The sequence below is a fragment of the Sceloporus undulatus genome, chromosome 1 (genome assembly GCF_019175285.1).
Source record: "Sceloporus undulatus isolate JIND9_A2432 ecotype Alabama chromosome 1, SceUnd_v1.1, whole genome shotgun sequence".
NCBI lineage: Eukaryota > Metazoa > Chordata > Lepidosauria > Squamata > Phrynosomatidae > Sceloporus > Sceloporus undulatus.
Window position 1 is genome coordinate 215,068,600 of NC_056522.1, and position 22,937 is coordinate 215,091,536.

At 38.9% G+C, this 22,937-nt stretch overlaps 1 protein-coding gene across 1 annotated transcript in view; it reads right to left on the minus strand.

The window, feature by feature from the left end:
- SLC4A10 (solute carrier family 4 member 10) overlaps positions 1 to 22,937 on the minus strand; it is a 221,870-nt gene that overhangs the window by 94,970 nt on the left and 103,963 nt on the right. Inside the window, 4 exon segments of the mRNA XM_042475963.1 lie at positions 540 to 628; positions 4,631 to 4,819; positions 18,392 to 18,552; positions 20,424 to 20,562. Of these exon segments, the coding sequence (XP_042331897.1) occupies positions 540 to 628; positions 4,631 to 4,819; positions 18,392 to 18,552; positions 20,424 to 20,562 (578 nt within the window).

Genomic DNA, 22,937 nt, shown 5'->3' on the forward strand with positions numbered 1-22,937 from the left:
ATTATGTGCTCCAATTAAGTAGTTGGGCTGCAACTCCCAACAGCCATCATAGCTTGAGTGAGGAATGCTGGAAACTAGTTCAACCACATCTGGAGGACTACATGATTCCCATACCTGCTTTATAAATTTTGTGGCTGCAGCTACAACTGTGGAGAGTGAATACTGTGGAAAGATGTCCAAGCCTCACACTGTATGTGATTTGTCATTCCCATGTTTCATTTTCAGTGATGGAATTGGCTCGAGAGCATTCCCAAATCATTCACTAGCCCTCAAAAATTCTTTAATTTAGAAGCTGAATATTTCTAAAATCTCTTCTAAAGTTTTATGATGTCTCCACAGTGATATGAAATGAAATGAACCAACATTTTACTTTTAAACATTTAATACACCCCACCCCACCCTTATTGTAGGTAGATTATATGTAGTATGAGACAGTGACCAATAACAACTGATAACTCTGAAATGAGACATGCAGTTCATTGCACAAAACTAAAGTATATTTTACCACCCAAAGATGCATACAGGCAGTAAAAAATTACCTTACTAAAGTCAACCGTGCTGTTTTCTCTGCTCACATCATTTTTTATTTCAATGCTTGCTGGTGCAGACTGTGGAGAAACAATCTGACCTGCTGGAAAAAAATATTGTTACAGAATACTAACAGTTCTGTGTATTGTAAAAGAAAGATCACTCAATGGAAGAGATGCTTTAAACCAGAGATATTTCATATTCTATCCACATGTAGCATGGAATAAAATGCAACACAAAAATAAAAATTCATTTTATGTTCCCAAGACAAACCTTTGCTTCTAGGGACAGATTAATATATTTTTTCCTACTTAAAACCTTTATGGGTGGGAGAATTAACAGCAACTGAAAGAATCTAAGGGGAACAGAAAACACAACCTGAGTGAACCTGTAAACACTACATTACATATTTGGTAAAGTTGTTGAATTATTGCTTCATCAGAGCCCAAAATTCAGCTTATGTTTAAATCACCATCATGAACTGAAAGTTGGCTAACTGCTATTGCAGGAAGTATACTTTCCAAGGGCATTCAGCTGACCATTATCAAAAGGGATACTTACATTATAAACTTATGTTTCAACCCACTGGAGAAATAAGTCTCATTTCATTTAGTGGGACTTACTCCCTATTCAGTGTGTTAAGGATTCCCACTTTTACTTGTCCTGCTTTCCCCCATGGAGTTCCAGGAATTGTAGATCTGCAAGGACAGGTAGCGGGGTTATATCTTAGTACATTTAAAAAAAAAAATACAAAACCCAGCAATCCTTGGGGGAAGCAACAGCAATAAAACAAACATAAACGCCATACAGCTCTGTGGAGTGTTAAGCTAAATGGACTTGTGGTTTCAAAACTATCTGTACATATTCATTTAAACTTAAGCTATTCCTTTCAAGTATATTTTATGCTAGAAATGGAATCAGCCCAACACAACTATGATTTTTATATTCAGAACAGAAAAGTGTTAAGACTTTATTTCAAAGTACATGTGTGTACTTCAAAGAGTGTGTGTGTGTATGTTTGCGTGTGAGAAAAGAGCCTATCTATGACACGTGACACAAGTATTAATCAAATTCAGATTTTCTTGGAGGACCTGAAGATCAGGTGATTACCAATGAAAACTGTCATGCTGGAGGAAACTGATGTGAAGACATGAATGAACATTTGAATTGGCCTAAAGGTCATGCAAGATAGGTTTGTAGTACACTACCTCTGGACTTTCAAGGAGCATAGAGAACCCAAAGGTTAGGAGATGAGGGAGGTACAGAGATGAGATGAGCCTGTTAGAGACAGATAACAACAAAGACAGACAGAGCAAAATAAAGAAACATGAAGATGAATCTGGCACAACAGCAGAGATTAGATTACCGTACATACAGTTTACTCATGGATGCAAGAACACAGGGAGAAGGAAAGGTTTACTATGAGGTGGAAATGATCAAGAGTTACATGGCCTTTATTTCAAGATTGTGGGCTGATCGCATTTCTCATGAGCAGAAGCAGTAAAATTAAAAAGGATGACTGTACATCCAAAACAAAAAGAGTCAACAGGTAAATCTCACTTCACTGAGAGAAAAGAGGTTCCAACTTGGTCAGCTGCTACAAACATTATATACTCAGAAGGTGCCTTAAATCTTCCAGGAATGCAGAATATGAATATTAAGGGGCAAATTACACATTTTGCCCACATTATACATGATTATATGCATTAAATCCTAACCTGGTATAAATTCTAAGAAAAGATTTGACATAACTCCAGCCATACATTTTACACAGAAAGGCTTGGCATCTAAATATGTGGGATAACAGACCGTGGATTCTAGGTGACACTCTGTACATGTTCAAAAGTATTCTGTTTATTCACATATCCTATAGATGAACAGTGGTTATTGGAAACCACATTTCCATTTAAATCGTTCCATTTAAAATTACTGTACTAAAATAAATCCTATTTATTTCAGTGGTATATATTATGGCTTAGTGCCTGGAAAGTTAGGTTGCCTGCCTACCATTCATGGTGGTGACTTATTTAAAGACAATTATGTGAATCTCACTGTTTGCTTAGAATGAAAAGTAGACTGCTACGTGCTCCCAGTCATTTATGAGTAAATAAAATGAATGAAGGCTGAACAAGAGAAAATGTCCTCAGAAGTGAGAAGACAAAAATGGTGATGGTCTTGAGACTCTATAACATCTTTCCCTAGACTTGTCCTATATGTTTCATGTTGGTAATGCACAGAAGACATAACACTGGCCATGCCACCCTTATGAGGGTGTCTCATGGCCTTGAAGGGGAACACTAACAATGGTTTTATAGTAATTTGGGAAGAAAATGTGTTCCTCTATATAGATATATCCTAAGAAGTGACTACCAACAAATTCTCATTAAAACTGTGAACTTGTGTCTGAAATGTAAGGCTTCACATTACAGGTCACATGATCCTCTGCATACTGAAAACTACTGTCCCAGGGGCAAAGTTAGTACCCTTTTCCCTCATGCCTAGTTTTCTACTGTATGTAAAGAAAATTATTTTCAATGGTCCAGGACTCAGTCATTTGAGCCACCTACCTGCAGTCTGAAGTAGTTAAGTCCAAACAAGGTTTAGCTACTCAATATAACAAAGATTCCAGTAAGGCAATTTAAAAAAACAGCATGTTACAATGATTTTCAGATGAGAACTGAACATTTCAGAAAAGTATGAACTGAGCTCCAGAATCTTTTTGTTTCAAAGAAGACTCATCACAGAAGCTGCCAGATTCACTGCCATCTCTGATGCAATCTAAAATGCTATGATGATTGCTTTGCACTGCAGGAAAGCATTCAAAGCTTTCAAAAGGTCTAGAGTGTGCCATCCAAACAGATCAGAGCACTGCCCTAGCAAGACTATAACCTGCAACACCTCCATCCAGCTGATTTTCCAGTGAGTTACCAGACAGTAACCTGAAAAGCACATAAATCATTTTATTCTGACAATGAAAGGATTTGCTCTTGTCTACTAAGCCAGGATCTGTTAACTTGTATAACAATTTACAATTGCATTAAAGCCAACACACATATTTAATCGTGCTAACAAGGGATTATTGTACTTTATCTTCTACACCTGTTTTGATTTTCTTAGGCACAAATGCCACTGATGAGAAGAAATGTAGGTTTAGACTCATATGCTTTAAGAAGCCTGAAAAACATTTAAGATATTTAATTCAAAACAGTTTTCCTAGAGTATGCCCACTGATTTCACCTTAGCATTGTCTTATTATACGTGCATATCAGATCAGACTTGCCTGATCTGAAAGGATTGCTCTTATCCACCTCATTTCCACAAACTAACTGTGCCTGCTTTTAATGGATTAGGAAGTTCAATAAGAGTGCCCATCACTGGATAAGTACCATATATTAATTTCACTTCTTTTTATAGATGCCTTCCCCATTTCATCTCAAACCAAGAGTGGTTTACAGTTGAAATAAATTAAGATTGCACAAAGGTCATGTGTAACTGATCAATAAACACAAATATATGCAATTTCTTCATACTTCTAAAAGAAGTAGGAAAAACAAGCAAATGCAGAGAAGCCAATTAAACAAAATCTCTTCCCTAGACATCTGAAAATAACAGGAGTGCTTGTATTTTCTCTTTTATCAATGGGGTGAGAAACCTTTGACCTTCCAGATGTTTGGGACTACAACTCTTATAATCCCTTACCACCATTCGTCATGGTTGGTGAGGCTTCTGTGAACTGAAATCCAAAACATTTGGAGGGTAAAAGGTTTCCTGCTCCTGTTGTATCAAGAATCCCATTCCATCATTTCAGGTCCATTGCCAAGGAAGTCCCATGCCCATATCTCACAGTTGTAGCTTCCCAAAGTGAAGGGATCACAGCCTATTCTCCCTATGATCTCAGTGGGATAAGGAATACCTTATGGAGTTGAATGCTTTCTAACACACTGAATTGCATTATAATATTATATAAAAATTATGACATTATGCCATTTAAGACTGGGATGGCATTCACTTTTTATGCTGTTTTAAAGGTAAGGGATATGATCTCGTATGTTAAATCTGGCATATTTTGCAAAGAATGGCCAAAAGTAATATGACACTTTACCATTTTTGTCCATGGAATGTGGTTCAGACTGCTTCTTGCCAATATCAGCAAAGGACCGGACTATTGGGATCCTATTGCTTAGCTTCTTCTGATTCTGATGATGATGCTGTTTCAGCAAAGCCTCATGTACCCTGTGTCGGACATCTTCACTGAGCTGTCCCGAGCCTATTTGCTGATCAAGAATCATGTCTGAAAAGATAAAACATAATAATTTTATTGGCACAGCATGTTGCAATTGCCTTGTAGCAATAAAAGTAATGACTAACTTGCATTACATGAAACCCCACTTTGAGAAAATTTATAATCCTTTGGGTTCTTTTACCAGTCAGTGGGCAAATTTGATAGTAATTTAGATCAGTGCTTCTCAAGCTATCTGATGTGAAGGACTGACACACACACACACACACACACACCCTTATGTGCCAAGGACAGGTAGTGTATTTGTGCCCATTGCCAATAATTGTTTCTTTCTTTCTTGGAAATGTGCCAGGGACCAGCACCAGACCATGGAGCACCACTTTGAGTAGTACTGATTTTTATAGTATCTTATAGCTACTGTGCAAATATTGTGGAAACAAATGGTGAAGCCACAATTGGTTGAATAAAGACTGCAGAGACATGAGGTTGTTGTGGCACACCAGTGATCTCTAAATTTCTTGTTGGACTAAGAATGATAGACTCCAGGAATTCCTGACCACTGATCAAAGTGGCTGTGGAATGTGGAATATGCAGGACCCAAGTTGGAAGCCACTGCCATCCAGATTTGTTCATATATCTGACAAATTAGGCTGCAGGTTATGGAACGTCAACCATTACAGGTATATCACATATCACATACTGTAACTGCTAACTCCAGGGCTGAAAATGCCACAGCCCAATAGAAAATAGATTAAATGTCCTGTTAAGATTACATCCACAACTCACATAATGTTTTATGGGTGTCTATCAGTACAATAGAAAGTATGGCCGACTGATATACTATATTTTGCATATGGCTAATCTAGAATTTGAGAATCAGAGAAGAATCTCTCAGCTCAACTTTTTTTTTAAAGTAATTTTAGACTAAATAAGAAAATCAGTATTTATTATTTATTTAAAGCTCAGCTGTTAATTCAAGTCAACCTGTTATTAATACACATATCTCTACATGCAGCCACAAAGGTTCTTACAGTCTACAATTGTTATACTTTTATGAAAACGGAAAAAAATCCATGTTGTATATAGATAAAGTACTCAATATGAAAATGCTTTGGGCTTTCTCACAGATGTCACCTGCAATGCAAAAATGTATTCTTATACTACAATTATGCCCCACACATCCAGGCTTATCTGTTCCGTATGGTGTATGTTTATGTTTAAAAGCCAATGTATATGACTAATGTGAGATGAAAGCACTGCCAGTAACATTTAACCCAAATAAAATTACTTGGAATTCATCAGAACACCAAACTCCCACTGTCACCCATCCAACTGGCTGAGAGATTCTGGGAGCTGTAGCCCAAAAATCTCCAGAGAAATTATCTTCACGATTATAAAGCAGTCATTCACCTGCTGGTCAAATACAGTACTCTGATTAATGTTTTAAGCAATATTTACTCCAAAGTGTTTTGTTTGTTTTTCAAATGTAGGATTTACACTGGTTAGGTTGGTCATTTGCATTACAAATGCCAAAGCATAAAATGGAAGGATATTGGTCTAAGCAGTGCAAGAATCATGGTACCCAAGAAGGACCTTTATAATCAGACTTTTTCAACAAGTGCCTAAACCAGGAATTCTCAAACCTCTAGAAAATTAAAAGTGCTCATAGGCTCAAATACATTTAGGAGCTGAAAGCATCTGAACCTAGTAATGCATATATAAAATTCAGCTAAGGAATGATAGACAAACAGATAAACAGATTCACTTTCTCTAACTGCTTTCTTATATAACAGGGCACTGCCAGTCCAAGATGTCTGAGGCATAGCAGCAAATGCCTTTCTCCCCAAACCTACTTCCAAGTCAAGGTGCACAGTCAGTAGTCTCTGATAACACTGGTGTTATTTCAGCCTGTAAGGAAAAAAATCTCTGAACAACCTCGTCCCCTTCCTGTTATTTTTTAACGGCACCAATTAAGTGTTTAAGAATATGCTGCTTTTTTTCACACTCTAAATCTGCTGCCCGAGACAATTTCCTCACTCTGCCTAAAGGCAGAACCAGCCCTAATGTAGAAGAGGAAGATATGACATTCTAAAATCTGGGGACTTGGAGAGAAAAGGGAAGACTAAAAACAGAAGCTACTCACATAGCATTCAACTACATAGTGTTGAGTGTTTAGATTTTTTTTTCTTAAGAAATAAAGGGAAATATCTCCAAGCCGGATTAAAAACAACAGCAACTGAATCAGCATTAGCTGAGCATCAAGTGTCACTATATTTTCCTGAGAAGAAGTGGTGCCATGCTGAAGCTTTCTCACAACCTTTGTGTGAGTCATGGAACTGTTTTGTTAGGAATATTCTGGTGGCTCGTGATCTTTTTCTCCAAGCCATCCCACAGCATCCAGCAAGCTCAGTCGTGAAAGAAGCAGCACACGCATGCCAAAGCAGACTGGATGAGTCAAGGTTTTGATAACTGTCAGGATTAATGGAACAGTTTTTTTATTTTTTAAAAGGCAATTTAGGATCAATTTTTAACTTTATTATGGCTGCAGAAATTATGCAGTTTGACACTGTTTTAACTGCAGTGGGTCAATGCTATGGAATTTTGGTATTTGTAATTTTACAAGGTGTTTCTTTTCAGAGGTCTCTGAGTGAACTACAATGAACTACAAATCCCAGGATTCCATAGCATTAAGTGTTTGCAGTTATAGTGGAGAGGTCATTCTCTCCATCACACCACCTTCCCAGGTTACTTTGGTGGGAGACAAGGCTTCTCTGTGGCTGCTCCCAGAGTTTGGAACTTCCTTCCTAAGGAGGCCAGGATGCTCTTTTTGCAGGCAAGTTAAAACATTTTTATGTGTTGGGCTTTTAAAAACTAAAGTGTTTTAATGTTGTGTGGTGCTGTTTTTGAGGTTTGTAAATGGTCTTTTGAGAAATTTTTAATGTTGAATGTTTTCATTTTTTAAAATGTCTAATTAATTTTTAAATAACTTCCACATTTGTACTTCATTAACAGCTTTATATAGTTTTAATCTGTGTTGTTTATAAATATGTTGTTAGCAGCCTTGAGTCCCATTATTGAGAAAAAGGTGAGATATAAATGAATTTTAAAAATGAATAAATTAAAGCAATGTCAAACTGCATTATTTCTGCAGTGCAGAATGAGCATATGCTGACAGCGCCAGTGTGGTGCAATGATTTGAGTGCTGGATCAGGATTCTGGGAGACCAGGGTTCAGATCCCCACCCAGGCATGGAAAACCACTGGTGACCTTGGACAAGTCACACTCTCTCAGCTTTAGAGGCAAGCAATGGCAAACCCCATTACTCTTCAACATTTTATCAATGACTTAGATGAGAGTGGAGGGAATGCTTACAACACCTGGAAATGACATAGAACGGAGAGGTGTGACTACCACATTGGAAGATAGGGACAGAATTCAAATTGACCTAGATAAACTAGAAACTGGGCAGAAATTAATAAAACAAAATTCAGTAGAGACAAATGCAAAATTCTACATCTAGGCCATTAAAAACCAAATGCACATGTAAAGAATATAGCTCAGCAGTACTATATACAAAATGACCTTGGGCATAACTTGAACATGAACCAACAGTGTGATATTGCAGCAAAAAAGGTAAATGCTAATCAAGCCTGTCTTAATAAAAGCATAGCTTCCAAGTCAAGGAAAGTGATAGTCCCACTATATTTTGCACTGGTCAAGCTTCATCTGTGTTCAGTTTTGGGCATCTCATTTTAAGGATACAGACGAGCTGGAGTAGATTCAGAGAAGAGCAATGTAGCTAATAAGAAGTATGGAGAGCAAAATGAATGAGGAAAGATTGAATAGTTGGGCATGGTCAGCTTGATGAAGAGAAAACTGAGGAATGACATGATCACATTCTTTAAATACCTGAAAAGCTGCCCCAGAAAGAAGGGGGCAGGCCTATTCTCTGGTCTTATGGTTTGAAGTTATAAGAGAGTAGATTTTTGATTCAACTTTAGAAATAACCTCTTGACAGTGAGAGCATTTCAACAACAGAACAAAGTGTCTAGAGAGATGCTGGGTTCCCATTCTCTGGATGTCTTCAAAAAGGCTGGACAGCTACCTGCTGGGGGTGTTTTAACTGGAGATCCTGCACTGAGCAAGGGGTTGGACTAAATGGTCCATGAAGACTCTTTCAAGATTGTATAATTCTGTAACAATTCTTACCAAGAAAACCCAATGATAGATTCATCTTATAAGTGCCATAAGCTGGGAACCTGAAAGCATACAACACCAAAAACAACAATAACCGTAACAATAACAACGTCACTAGAACCAACCAGCTGGTCACAAAAGGGTATGATAGGAGCTCCTTTTGTTTGTTGACCATATGGAAGTTCTACACATAATTAAAGGGGCAGAAAAGCTATGATGATGTCCCTCACCCCATCGGTGTCCATGCCTTGATCATGGATGCATGCAAGGGAAGAGCCTACATGCAGAAGTATTTGTAGAAATCCCAGAGACACAGGGATCCAGGTTGCAAAAAAGTCTTTGCCGATAGGATCTCCCCATATAGATACAATCCACACTCAGTACTTGGACTCAGGAGAAAAAGCTGCATGACATCAAGGCAGATGAACAGTTCAACCCAACTGCCTGTCTCACAATTATCTTATTGATATGGACACCTTCATGTGAACACATGTCATGTCATGAACAAGCAAAGTGGGTGAATAGAGGCAGGCAATGCATATTTCTCCATGTTATTTTACTGAAATACCATCTAACAGCTCTTTGAAAACACAGTAGTCTTGTTGGCTGCCCAGAATCATGTGGTGGGCCATTGAGGGGGGGATCCTGAAACAATCTAGCAAAGGTATTCCTTGCATTCTTAAGACTAGCATGTGCAGAATAAAACCATAAGAATAAGAATAAAAACCATAATAAACATAAGAATAAAAGACTATGGCAAGACATGACTGAAGTGACAGTTTAACAGCACCTGGAGGACACACATTCCCACTCCTATTCTAAATGCACAGAAGAATAGGATTTATGCATTTAGAAAGGAGTGGGAATGTGTGTCTTCCAGGTGCTGCTGAACTATCACTTCCATCGTGTGTGTGTGTGTGTGTGTCTTCAAGCAGCCTGTTGAGACCCCATGTATTGTGAAGTCGAAGGCTTTCATGGCCAGCATCCATAGTTTTTTGTGGGTTTTTCAGGCTATGTGGCCGTGTTCTGGAAGAGTTTATTCCTAGTGTTTCACCAGCATCTGTGGCTGGCATCTTCAGAGAAATGAAGATGCCAGCTACAGATGCTGGTGAAAGGTCAGGAATAAACTCTTCCAGAACATGGCCACATAGCCTGAAAACCCCACCAAAAACCCTGCAAACAAACCATGTATTTCCTAGGTTTTCTTAGGCAAGGAATATTCAGAGGTGGTTTTGTCAGGTTACATTCTGCATATGCTCAAAGACATACTACTCTTTCATATATTCCAGGGCAAAGGTCAATTATTAACCCCAACAACCTTGTTAGGACTGCAGTCTCCCATTAATTCCTCCAAAATGCAGTAGAAAACCTGGAGATACACCACAGAAGGGAAAGAGGAGTGTTTAGACTTCATTGAACTGACATGTTTTTTGCATCTGTGGAGTCAGTTTTTATTTTTCACTTTTGCTTGTGGTACTGTCTGGTGGGAGGAAAATCCAGATAAGTGAACAGTTACATAAAAGATATGGTTACAATCCAGCACACATTGCCTGAGAGATCCTTCTCTTCATAGAAATGCTGGTACATCTCTTCTCTGTGGGATGTCTCCAGGGCATTAAAAAAAAAAAAGAATCTCCCTCATTGTAGCATCACCAAAGTCTCTGTCTCTCCTATATACTTTCTCTTACAGTGTATATGCTCCTGGGCACCCACTGCTCTGTAAAAGCTTTGTATTAACTAGTTTCAGTCAAATCTTCCCTTTTAACCATGCATGAACTTCCATAAAGGCACTGCCTGCTACAGAGAGAGACTGCAAATGTGCTTAGCATTATCCCAGGGGTAGGCAGAAAACAGAATGCAATCTACTGGTATATGGAAGATTTACACTAGGTCACAATGGGTTGTTGACTTTTTGGTTGCTTTGCAAGAGTCAATATTAAAATGTTCTTTCATTTTCTAAATTGGGCAGATAGAATTCATGAAATGTAGCAACTTAGATATAGATTGGTATTTGCATGTATCTGCCAGCTTAATGTTAGGTACATACAATGGAGTAAGCCACTCAGTGCTTCCATTTTACAACCCTCTGAGTCTCTATTTTATTCCTCCTGAACTATCACTATGATTGACAGAAATAAGTTGGTAGACATTGTAGTTAAGTTATTCGCCCAAATGACTTAGGGGCAAACAGATGGCCCCTTTGCTTTGGCACAGTGTTTAGACGCTACATGCTCTGACGCTGACCCCAAGCTGGCATCATGCCGACTGCCTGATCACATGGCAGGCAGCTTTGTAGTGCTCTGGCAGTGCAGTGTTTATATGCTGCATGCCGCAGGAGCGTCATAAATTTATTTGTTTGTTTGTTTGTTTGTTTGTTTGTTTTCTATCCCAACTATCTCCCCAAAGGGATTCAAGGTGGCTCACAAATAAAAATTCTAAAAACATATTGCAATAAAACAATTAAAATATCAGGTAAAATACTATAAAATTACAAACATTAAAACCACAATAAAATCACAATAACCATCCCATATAAACCCCATCCCATGATTACACATTAAAAGCCTGCCTGAACAGAATCGTTTTTGCCTGCCGATGAAAGGCAAGCAAGGAGGGGGCCAACTTTGCCTCTCATGGAAGGGCATTCCAGAGGGCAGGAGCAGCTACCAAGAAGGCTCTCTCTCCTGTCCTCACCAGGCGAGCCTGTGATGGTGGAGGGACTAAAAGAAAGCCTTTCTCAGATGATCTTAAGGCTCTAGCAGGTTTGTATGGGGAGATACAAAGTCGCAGTGGCGGTGGAAAAGCCAGCTTTTGGCTGGCTCAAAAAGAAGCGGCATTTTGCTGCCTCTTTTTGGGCTGGCAAAAAGCCAGATTGGGGCTGCAGCATGAAGTTGCCATGGTCTTGATCTGGCTTTCTTCACGGCAGCTTGAAGCTACCCCTTCAGCCTTAGATATTAGTCCTGTAAACTTCACAATTTCCCACTCCTGAATTATTTACTTTTAGCACTTGGGAAACAACAACAATAATAATTAGCATTCAATATATTGTTGTTATTATTGTTATTATTTCTACAATCAATACAAACTTTAAAATTCATAATTTAAAATCATATGCATAAACCTGCTAAAAAAGTGGTTTTTAGTATTGTTTTAAATTAAGATACAGTATCCAACTGTTGCATCTCTTCTACTAGGTAATTCCACAATCTGGGGGCTGCTAAACAAAGTATCCTCTGGGTAACAGTTGTCAGCCTAGTCCTGGCTGATTGAAAACCTCAGTGTTTGGGGCAGATTACAAAGGAGAAGGAAATACTTTAAGTAATCCGGACCAAAACTGCATAGGGTTTTAAAGGTAACAATCAATTTAGTACCTTGCTCAGAAGCTAACTTGCAACCAGGAGATGTTATAATGCAAACTAAAACTGGAGCTACACTTAATCTCTCTTAATTGCCCAAATTAAACATACAACTTCAAAATAGTTTTGCAATACACAAATCTGTAAACTACTCATAAAAAACAGACTGATGGCAAGAAACTGCTAATGCCATTAACTTCTCAGCATCCATAAGAATGAAACATTTCCAAATGAAGTTTCTAGACAGCATATATCTGGGCTGAGACCAAGATCTATCCAGTCTGGGTCCTGGCTGCCAAATGGTTTTACAGCTATTGTTACAAACAGCTTCCGTAATCTGATGGACTCATCAGATTCATTCTGGCTGGCAAGGCAGCTGAATGTATTTGGTTTTGTTCCAAGCCTCCTGTCCTGAAATGACCATGTATATGACCTCTCAGTTAACTTGTTGGTAAAACAAGTTAATAAGGATAGCAAAGGTCTGACCTCCCTGCTAACATGGTCCATGAAAAGTACAGATTGTAAGTAGATCAGTAGGTGGGCAGACTGTGTGCGCTCTCTCATATTTACTCAGATCAGAGTGTCAGAGTGTGGGACCAGAGCTTACTATCAGAATGTGGGACCAGAATCCTGGACAATCAACCAGTCAGCTTGTTTATTGAAACAACAGAACTTTATTGAAAGTTCCAAGATCAGCCATGTCTCATCACCCAGCTTCTAAGCTGAGACTGACCCCTCCCAGCCAAAGCAATGCATAAGCCCCCCCCCCCCGAAGCCAAAGCACTCCACCCACAGCAAAAGCCCACGCAACAGGACCCCTCCTTCCCAGCACTAGTTCCCATCCTCCATCCCTATCCCCTGAGAAACGAAACTGCATTCCAAGTCTCTGCAGACCAGCCTCTCAAGGACACTAGATAACTCACACCTGGTCCAGCCTAGTACTACATATCACAATCTCTACAAGCTATGCGAAGCGCAACCCATCCCCCCAACATCCACAGTTAGAATACATCTGGTAGAATACTACAGTATTCTAACAGTACTATGCTAACCCACATTTTGGTATAGAAGTCCAGTTCATCTGCAGCTCTAAATTCCTAGCACTCTTCATTGTTACTGTCAGGCACTCCTTCAGAATCTTGTGATCATTTCTTTTCTTTACAGTCAGAGCTAACATTTAATAATACCAATTGCACAAGGATGTATGTCCAAATCAAAAACAGTCCTCAAAACTGCTTTTAAAAAAAAACATTTTCAATAGTCATGTTGAGTTGTTGGTGTTGTTGGTATTACTATTATTGTTGTTTTGTATCATTTTATTATTCAGTCATACACATTTTTCCTCTCTAGCACAGTTAAGCAAAACATAGTAAAAAACAGTTTTTCAGGCCATTAGAAATTTTGGGAGTTATTATCCAAAAAAAATATCTTTCTCAAGATCTGCATTCTCACTATAGTATTTATTTCTGCTTTCATCTTCTTCAAAAGATGGCTGGAAGGGAGAAGGCTGAGTTCCAATAGGAACTCAGCTGGGTAGAACCTGTGCTGAGGAAAGAGTTCCAGGCCTAGAAATGGGCATGTGAATAATGGCCAACACCAAAATAGAGCAGGAGGAAAGCCATGTTCACCTGGATTCAAAGAAAGCAATCTAGCTCAACAATGGGAGATGCAACAACTAGTTTTTCTGGTGTATTTGTTACTCAGTTCAAAACAGTTGTATAAAGATACTATGTTTACAATTATTCATCTAGTACCCCTTACAATTGTATTTGTTCATTTTCACTTTACAGCCAGACTTGAAAATATTAAAAATATATATACATTCCAAAAAGCAAACATAGGCCCATTACAGACGGGCCTTAAACTACGGACTCAGGTCCGTCGTACTAGGGTTAAAAAAGGGGCATCGCTTCCGGACACCCCTAGCCCTAGTACGGACTGAGTCCGTACAAAATGGTGCTGCCCCTTCCACATGGGGGCTGCCATGACGACATCACGAACGCGCTGCCTCCAAATGGGGCGGCGCAGACATGACATCGTCGTGCCGCGCAAGGGCGCTTAGTGCGCCCTTTCGGCAGAGCAGGAAAGACCTCCAAAACGGAGCTCCTTCCTGGTTTGCATCGCTGGCGCAGCCATGTGAAGGCTGAACCAGCGACGCAAATCAGAGAGTCCCTGCCGCCGTTGGGGTGTCCTTGGGGCTTGAAGCCCCAAGGATACCTCTTTCCAGGCCGCAGGGAAGCGGCCTTTTGCCGCTTCTCCACGGCCAGGAAAGCGGTGGATCGGGGCCTCAGAGGCTGCCGTTCTGGCAGCTGAGGCCCCGATCCAGTGGGGAAAGGGCCAGTAACAGGCCGCCCCAAACGGGCGGTCTGTAACGTGCCTTTGATTTTTGCCATTTTAAATAAAGGTCAGCATTTTACTACACCACTGTACAGTCAGCCCTTCTTATACACAGATTTTTTATACAGAGAATCAAGCATCCACGGTTTCAAAATGTTCAAAAAAATATAAATTTCAAATATCAAACCTTGATTTTCCATTTTTTATAAGGGACACCATTCACTGGATTGAAATGTAGGAGTTAAACTGTAATATTAGTGCTATAGCTGTGTACTGTGAAAAGGCACCAGATCTCATGATATCATGGGCAACTGTACAGAGTTTTGACAATATTTTCTGGTCTTCTGGCCCCAATGAAAACTAGAAAGCCCCTATCCCACAACAGTTCTATTCAACACCAGTTTTCAAGTCACCATGGAGAGCACATTATAATAGTAGAATCTGTAACCAGCACACATGCAAGTGATTTACAAAAATCACACATATAAGTTGCTATGTATATAAACCTATATGTGTATGTGTGATTTTTGTAAATTTAATTAACACATCTGTAACACAGCTCAACAGAAAGCAATACAAATCACTCAAGATAAAACCAGTAATTTTTTTTTAAAAAAAGATAAAGCCATACACATTAAGAACAAATTCTAATAAGTAGAAGCTACTAAAACCACCTTCACTAAAATCAGGAAGAGTGGAGGAAGAAGCCTAATGCTGTCAGAATCAAGAACAAGTAACTTTTTTAAACAGCCAAAGGACACTATGAACAGATCACAAACACTGCCTGCCTGCCTGTCTGTCTATCTGTCTTGTAGGTCACACAGTTTCAGGGAATAGGGATTCCAAAATGAAGAATGTTTTGTAAAGTTAATGAAAATACAGCACTCTTATTTGACTGACACTGACTGACAGCTGCCTGGCAGCAATAGAGAGAGGGCAGGGCCTAGATGTAGTCTGACTCATTCCTGCTGCTGGAAGATCACTGAATTTAACATTAAGAGTCCTAACGGTAATCCTGAGTTACAGACAGCAGATTCCTGGGTGGTTCAGCAATTACAGGACCCAAGCAAGGGGGGAAAGGGGGGGAGAGATTTCCCAATTCTGAGGTGGGGGCAGGGGCACTACAGCACTAAAAACCCAGCCAGAAAATGAGGAGTTTCAGGTGTTGTCTCCAAAATAAATAAATAAATAAACTCCCTTGCCGTGCAAATATTTCTCTCATCATTTTAAAAAAAAAAAAACTTGCTTGGGTCCTGTAATCACTGAATCATCCAGGAATCTTCTGTATGTAATTCAGGATTATTACCATTAGGACTCTTAATGTTGGATGTAGTGATTTTCCAGCACCAGGGATAAGTTAGACTATATCTAGGTCCTGCCACCAAAATGCTATTCAGTAAGCCCACAGGATGTTCCAAAACTGATTTCCAAACTCTGCATTTGAAATCATCCAATAACTATACCATCTATTTCTCACAAACTATCCAAATATTTTGCCCTGCTCCAATATGGGCTAATTGCTGGAACATCTAATCCAGTGACACAGGACAGTTTGGTTCTCCCTTATCCAAAATCCTTGGGATCAGAAGTATTTTTTATTTTTTTTTCAGATTTTGGAATACTTGCATATACATAATGAGATATCTTGGAAATGGAACCCAAGTCAAAACATGACACTCATTTATGTTTCATATAAACCTTATACATATAGCCTGAAAGTAATTTTATACATAATATTTTAAATAATTTTGTGTACCAAACAAAGTTTTTACACACTGAACCATCAGAAAGTGAAGATGTCATCATCTCAGCCCTCCATGTGGACAATTTTGGATTTTGGAGGATTTCAGAATTAAGAAAGGGATAGTCAACCTGTACTTGAAAAGTTTCATTGAGTTCAATTTGGTTGGGCTTTCAAACATATGTGTGTAGAACTGCAGTGCCAAGAGAACTGAGCAAAATCTGCACAATGAAGCAGAGTTTATATAGAATATGGCTATAGCCAATAAAATCTAGATAGACCCTTTCAACTGTCTCTGTTCATAAGGGAGTTTTGCTTCTCAAACAGCAGCTACATGACAAACTACATTTAAAACTGAGGAGTTTGTGATAGATCTTGCTGGAAAAGATTTGTTGTTCATAAAATATAAGTCAAAGACTGCACTTGTTACACTCTGTTGTGTGGACAAACCTAACTCAGCTGTACAACAGAGGGACAGACTAAAGGGAGAGATACATCTGGCAAAGACCAGTTATCCAAAACACACTTTTAAAAATATATATTTGTATATTTTTCTGACATTTTTTTAACTCAAATGTTTGAACACAGTGTTTACATGGGAATCTCTCCTGTCATTTTGTATTAATGGGAATTTCTGTTATTCAAAAGTGACAGGACACCTCCACTTCATGACAGGATAAGTGCAACACCGTTTGAAAGTCTTTCACACAATTGCATGAAAAGGGTGGGATAAGGACGGGAGTAATCCCATCCTTTGCCCCCTTCCCCCCATCTGATAATCTCCAATGAGTCAGATGAGTGTTTGTCTATGAGTCTATCAGCTGAAATCTTCCAGTAGTAGATTAAAGATACTTCATGGAAATGTTTTGCCCAACTTACTAATGCTTAACTGACTACTTTGGTTTCTTATGTTCACATCACTCATGTGCTTCTTATTTTGAACATTTATTTTTTCCCCTCCATTTATTTAAGCAGGAATGAAAATCCTGTAGGAAATATTGGTATTCCTGTTAAGCAGAGTGTAATGTATATGAGTAATATAAGATTCTAGTATAAAACAAAATAAAAATATGAAGGATGTTCTGTTAGGGTTAAAAAATAAAACTTATGTTTATTGTTGCAAGAAATCCATCAGAAATAGTGAAGCAGATAGTCCCTAATGCTGACTCGTGTGTGTGTGTGTGTGTGTGAGAGAGAGAGAGAGAGAGAGAGAGAGAGAGAAGCTAAAAAGCCTCATGGATTCTTGCTTGTCAAACAAAGGGTTGTAAAAAAATAACACTAATGCTTTGGAGACAAGGAGGAAGTGATGTCTGTAGTCAGGAAGCAGAAAAGGCTTGAAATGCATAGGTCAAGAAACAAGATGAAAGCAAGCATTCACTTCAGAGTTTCCCTCTACCCATAATTAATTTTAAAAAATCCAAGCATTGATGCCTTTTTGCTTTCAACTGATCTAGTAGCCCTCCAGAAGTTGCTGGATTGTAACTCCGGGGCAATGCCAGCAAGGAGTGGCTGGGAGGTGCAGATTGAAAGGATCAGGCAGGCTGCCCAATTCCTGGTTCTGCTCTAAAACATTCAAGACAGTTCTCCTTATAAAAATCACATCCTTCACAACATATTCATTAATGATGCTTCTTTCATGGCCTGTCCCAGTCATGTTTATGTATTTGAAATACACCAAAAAAGCACTCATCTTCAACAGCTCTCCTGATTTGCAATTTCCTTCCTGCCCTTCTGGTAACCAGCATCTTCGCTTCAAGAACAATCACACCCTACCAAGAATTTCTTCACCTTGAAAATTCCTTCCCACAACCTGTAACCCTCTGTGCCTTCATGATAATTCTGGAAATATGATCACCAGGGACAGACTATATATAAAACACTTTTTTAAAAAACGCTATTCCCTGTTACAAAATTGAGATGGTTCTATTTATTTTGAGGATGGTATGAAGGAATACCATCACTTATATTTTACTGTGTGGTACTCTTGCTTACCTGCAATTTCTTCTAAAGAATTTGCTCTCATGTCTAGTAACACTGTGCCATTGAGGATACAACTTCTCACTTCAAACAAACTGTGAAGTGACAAAGTGGCAACATATGGCTTACTCCACCTCTCTCCTCCGTCTTCGACATCTTCTTCAAATTTCAGCCACCTGAGAAAAGAAAAAGAGTTTACATAGCAATTTCTCTTGGGGAACTACACCGGCCAGGGCTGCTGGGTATTACAGGGACACAAGCCTCACCTTTGAGCTATTGACAGCTTGAACCAAAGCAGACCCAATGAATCAATTGCCAGATAGTAACATGATACTCATTTAAATCCCACTGATCACTGATTCAATTGGTCTTCTCTAATTTGAATTAGAAATTGGATTTAGACTGTATAAGGCATATGTTATTTTATTTGCTGCCATTTGTCAATGTTGTTGATGTCCTATTGCCTCCACAAAGAGCTGAGAGTAAAGGGAAGCTGGAAGATGGCAGTTAAGAAGCTTCATGGCTCAGCAATGAATTGATCCTACACTAGTCATGTGTACTCATCTCTGTGTACTCATGTGTGCTCTTCATTTCTGTACTATGTAAAAGGCAGTCAAATGGCCATCATAAATGGTGCATTATTTTTATTCCAGATAGCATACCATTCCTAGTAAGTGTTGGCTCTTCCACAGCAGATATACCATGGAAAAGCATGCTAAATACAACTGGAAACTGAGCAAATACAAATATGAATATGGCTCATGTCTCCAATCAGTCCATCATCATTTGCTGAGAATAGGACTGTGCTCATCATATTAAGACTTGGAGTAAATATGGGTCTATCTGCTGCAGGTAAAACCCACAGCAAGTGTAATAAGAAGTCTAGCTGAACTAAAGCTGGACCCATGGGTCTATTTGTGTTTTATTTCTTTTGGTTAGATAATGTTGTCTTCTTCTTTTTTTAAGACATTTGTTATTTATAGCTTTCATATTACAGCATTGCTCCAAGAAAATCAGAATGAGAATTTGGATACATAATTTGTTTATCTTATCTTATTTATTTTATTTCTATGCTGCCTTTTTCCTGGAGTAGAACCCAAGGCAGCTCACAAATAAAACTAGTTTAGTGTGTGTGCCTGTGTGTGTGTGTGTGTGTGTGTGTGTGTATTAGTGTTGGCTCTTCCGAAGCAGATAATTTAATAATAATTAATATCATCTCATTAAAACAGCATAAAATTTCATTTAAAATGCAAAAGTTAAAAAACATAAATAGGATACACACACCCCAAATAAAAAGCTCTCTGACAATGATTACATACACCACAATCCTGTAGGTTAGTATGCAAAATAATGGTCTGCCACAGACAATCAAGGAGAACAACATTCTGAGAATATCTTTATTAGCTGAGGGTAAGGAATGCCTCCCTCCACATTCCCAGGAGTTATCAGCAGATCAATGCCTGCTTTACTGGAACTGTGTTAGATTTAGGATTTACCCTGAAAGCCTATTACTTCAGGATTAGTGCTGCAAAAAGCATTATGTAATGCTTCTTCTACCTCATTACAGTAAATAGTAGTCATTCACTATATTATGTTATCTAACCAGAAAAATGTAAGTTCAATCAAAAGACTTATGAGGGGCCGATCTATATTTCTAACTTTGCTATTTGTTGGAGTATCAGTTTAAATCCAGAGTACATTCACATTTACTTCAATCTGCTTGTCGCCAGAAATAAATTTAAAATATGTCCACCATTTTCATCAGAAAAAAGGGGGGGATCTAGATAAAGATATTTCATATTAATACTTTTATTCATTGCCATTTTCATTAATTTCCTCCAAACACACTCTGACCTACAAAATATTAAATCCAGATGTGAAAACATCTGGCTTCAAAGAGAAATGTCACTGACGTTTGAGGATTTAAAGAGCACTCTTGGTTCAAATCTAAATGGTCATTTGGGGAGCAGTTTTTCCTTGTTTCTTTGAATGGTCCTGCCAGATTCTTCAATGCTAAGCAGAGAACATCATGGACACATGCATTCACCTGGCCGTTTCCCTCCACTCAGCATCCTCTCCTTCACGCCAGCAAAGTTCATCAAGTTCTGTGAACAGATCATGTGGAATGTGCTCCTCGTCATCATCTTCTGTTCCCAAAATAAATTGTACCCTCTGTGAAGGGGTATCTAGAAGAAGAAGAAAGAAAGAAAGAAAGAAAGAAAGAAAGAAAGGGAGTAAAATCAAAATGAGAGTACCATAATGGCTAAGGAGCCTGAGCAGGAATTCAATGAGAAGTATTAGTTGCACAGAAACTTATAAGGAAACTAAAAGTCAGCGTTATTGGATGCAGCTATGCTCTTTTGTGTCAAAGAGGAAAATGTTGTACAAATATAGTAAGACTAGCCAACCCTTTGTTATCCCTATAATGAACTTTCACAAGCCAGTAACCATACCCTGTAAGTAAAATAATCACATCTTTCAAAACCAGTCATGCATTAACACATCATTTTGGCATGGATTAAGCTTTGTTGCTTTAGCAAGTTTGTTTTTTAAAAAATCAAATTAAATGTGCACCTATTATTATTATTATTATTATTATTATTATTATTATTTAAAAAAATTCTCCCCACTGTATTTTTCTGCATTTTCCAATCATTTTTTTTCTAATTTCTGGGGGGTCTCCTAAACCTACTTTGACAGGCACCAGCTGTACTGAGAAGAGGAGGTCTGGTTTGCTCACAGGAGGATAACTCCTCCAGCCACCTCCTAGGCTATGGCAATCAGAATGACTCCTGTTGGGAAGGGGTGGAAATGTCATCCTCCTGCATACCAATGGCCATCAGAACAGACCTCCTTCTCTTGGTGCAGCTGATGCCTGATGAAGAAAGTTGGTGTGCAGTGGCCCAGGGGAAGTTACTTATGTATGCATTACTAAGTCAGTGATGTAAAATATGGACCAATGTTTCTCTGCATACAATTTTTGGCACTATGTGAAAAATGTCATACCAGTAAACCACTTTTTTGATAGTGTGTTTCAGTATGTTGAGATACCCTTTCTTGCTAAGAACACGAACACCTGAGAATATTCTTTACACCCCTGGTATTAAACTGATGGCAAACATACCTTTCATAGAATCCTGGAGTTGGAAGAGCCCTCAAGGGCCATCCAGTCCAACCTCCTTCTGCCATGCAGGAATACCTAATCAAACACCTCCAACAGATGGCCATCCAGCCTCTGTTTGAAGACTTCCAAAGAAGGAGACTCCACCACCTTTCACGTGGAATGTGTTCCACTGTTGAACAGATATTACTGTCAGGAAGTTCTTCCTAATGTTGAGGTGGAATCTCTTTTCCTATAGTTTGCATCCATTGCTCCATGTCCTATTATCTGGAGAGGCAGAAAACAAGCTTGTTCCATCCTTAATATGACACCCCTTCAAATATTTAAACAGGGCTATCATATCACCTCTTAACCTTCTCTTTTCCAGGCTAAACATCCCCAGCTCCCTAAGTCGTTCCTCATATGACATGGTTTCCAGACCCTTCACCATTTTAATCGCCCTCCTTTGGACACACTTCAGTTTCTCAATGTCATTTTTGAATTGTGGTGCCCAGAACTGGACACAATATTCCAGGTGGGGCCTGACCAGAGCAGAATATAGTGGCACTAATACTTCTCTTGATCTAGACGCCATACTTCTATTGATGCAGCCTAAAATCGCATTGGCCTTGTTAGCTGCCGCATTGCACTGTTGACACATGTTCAACTTGTGGTCTACTTGGACTCACAGATCCCTTTCACATGTAGTTTTATTCAGCCAGGTGTCACCCATCCTATATCTTTTCATTTCATTTTTCTGCCTAAGTGCTGTACCTTACATTTCTCCGTGTTGGAATTCATTTTGTTAGCTTTGGCCCAGCTTTCTGGTCTGTTCAGGTAATTTTGAATTTTGATCCAGTCCTCTGGAATATTAGCTACTCCTCCTAATTTGGTGTCATCTGCAAATTTGATAATTCTGTCATCCAAGTCATTGATAAAGATGTTGACTAGCACTGGGCTCAGGACAGAGCCCTGTGGGACCTCCACTGGTCACTTCTCTCCAGGATGAAAAGCAGCCATTGTTGAGCACTCTTTGGGTTTGGCCAGTCAACCATGTAACAGTTCCATTGTCTAGCCCACATTTCACTAGCTTATTTGCAAGAATGTCATGGGGAACCCTGTCAAAAGGCTTGCTATACTATATCCACAGCATTCCCTTCATCTACCAAGCTGGTAATTTTATCAAAAAAAAAAAAAAAAAAGATTAGATTTGTCTGGTATGACTTGTTTCTCTGAAACCCATGTTGACTTTTTGTGATGATGGCATTGCTTTCTAGTTCACAGACTCTCTGTTTAATGATCTGCTCTAGAATCTTTCCTGGTATAGATGTCAGACTAACTGGATGATAATTGTTGGGATCCTCTTTTTTTCCCCTTTCTGATGGGTCAACGTTTGCCCTCCTCCAGTCTGCTGAGACTTCTCCTGTTCTCCAGTTCTCAAATGGCTCCGATATTACATTT